General features: G+C 36.5%; 1 protein-coding gene across 1 annotated transcript in view; it reads right to left on the bottom strand.

Annotated features, from left to right (window-relative positions):
* Positions 1–828, bottom strand: part of txnrd3 (thioredoxin reductase 3) — a gene marked incomplete at its 5' end in the record, with an annotated part of 31,128 nt that overhangs the window by 22,496 nt on the left and 7,804 nt on the right. The window contains 1 exon segment of the mRNA XM_013999880.1: positions 263–372. Within this exon segment, the coding sequence (XP_013855334.1) occupies positions 263–372 (110 nt within the window).

Here is an 828-nt window from a genome sequence, read left to right as displayed (position 1 = left end):
ATGCAACACAATGTTGTAATCACTATAGAGGAATAACTTGTCATCCCTAATCAGGTTGAGTTTAAAAACTGGTGAGGAAGAAAAGGCTGATATGCCACATCCTCAAGTTCTATCAAAACAAAAATACAGTGTGTAGCATCTACCTTTACATTCTGATTACAACAGACAATTGAACCAATCAATCACAAGGGAAAAATACACCATGTATACTTTAGAACGCCAGACTGTGAGCATGTGTGCACTGAAGTCATTGAAACCTCACCTGCATTGTTTTGTCACAACCACCAACATGTTTCTGGTTGATGAAAACCTGAGGAACTGTTCGCTGTCCAGTCATCTCCTTCAGCATCTCTTGGTAGTTTGTTCCATTCTCTGCACAGAAAGGTTATTGTTGTATGAGAACAATGAATTCACCAAGCTTGTTTTGATAACATACAAACAAAATGCAAAGCAATTCAAAGAGGAAGCACACATTTTTACTGCTACGTTACTCTGATTTGATTATTACTGAACAAGTCCATGATTAAATAATCATAACCCTGATGTACATTAGAACATTAGAATGGTGAATTAAGCACACTCAAAATAGGTATAAAACCAGCTAGATCTCCTGATGTACTTCCTTATACACAATCTCAATTAAATATAAAATGTATGTGATGATGTAACAGTATCAGCTTTATTTAGTCATGTGAAAGTTTCCCTGATAATCGTAAACATTTATATAACCAAATCTTTGGGTGTTTGGATCAGTTACTTCCACAGACTTAAATACATAGATCACTAGACTAAGCCCCGCCCAAACCGTCCACTGGTAGTGTCTGTGAC

This window comes from Austrofundulus limnaeus, unplaced genomic scaffold, assembly GCF_001266775.1.
Source record: "Austrofundulus limnaeus strain Quisiro unplaced genomic scaffold, Austrofundulus_limnaeus-1.0 Scaffold2536, whole genome shotgun sequence".
NCBI lineage: Eukaryota > Metazoa > Chordata > Actinopteri > Cyprinodontiformes > Rivulidae > Austrofundulus > Austrofundulus limnaeus.
The sequence above is the reverse complement of the archived record's forward strand: the minus strand, read 5'-3'. Positions and strand labels throughout refer to the sequence as shown.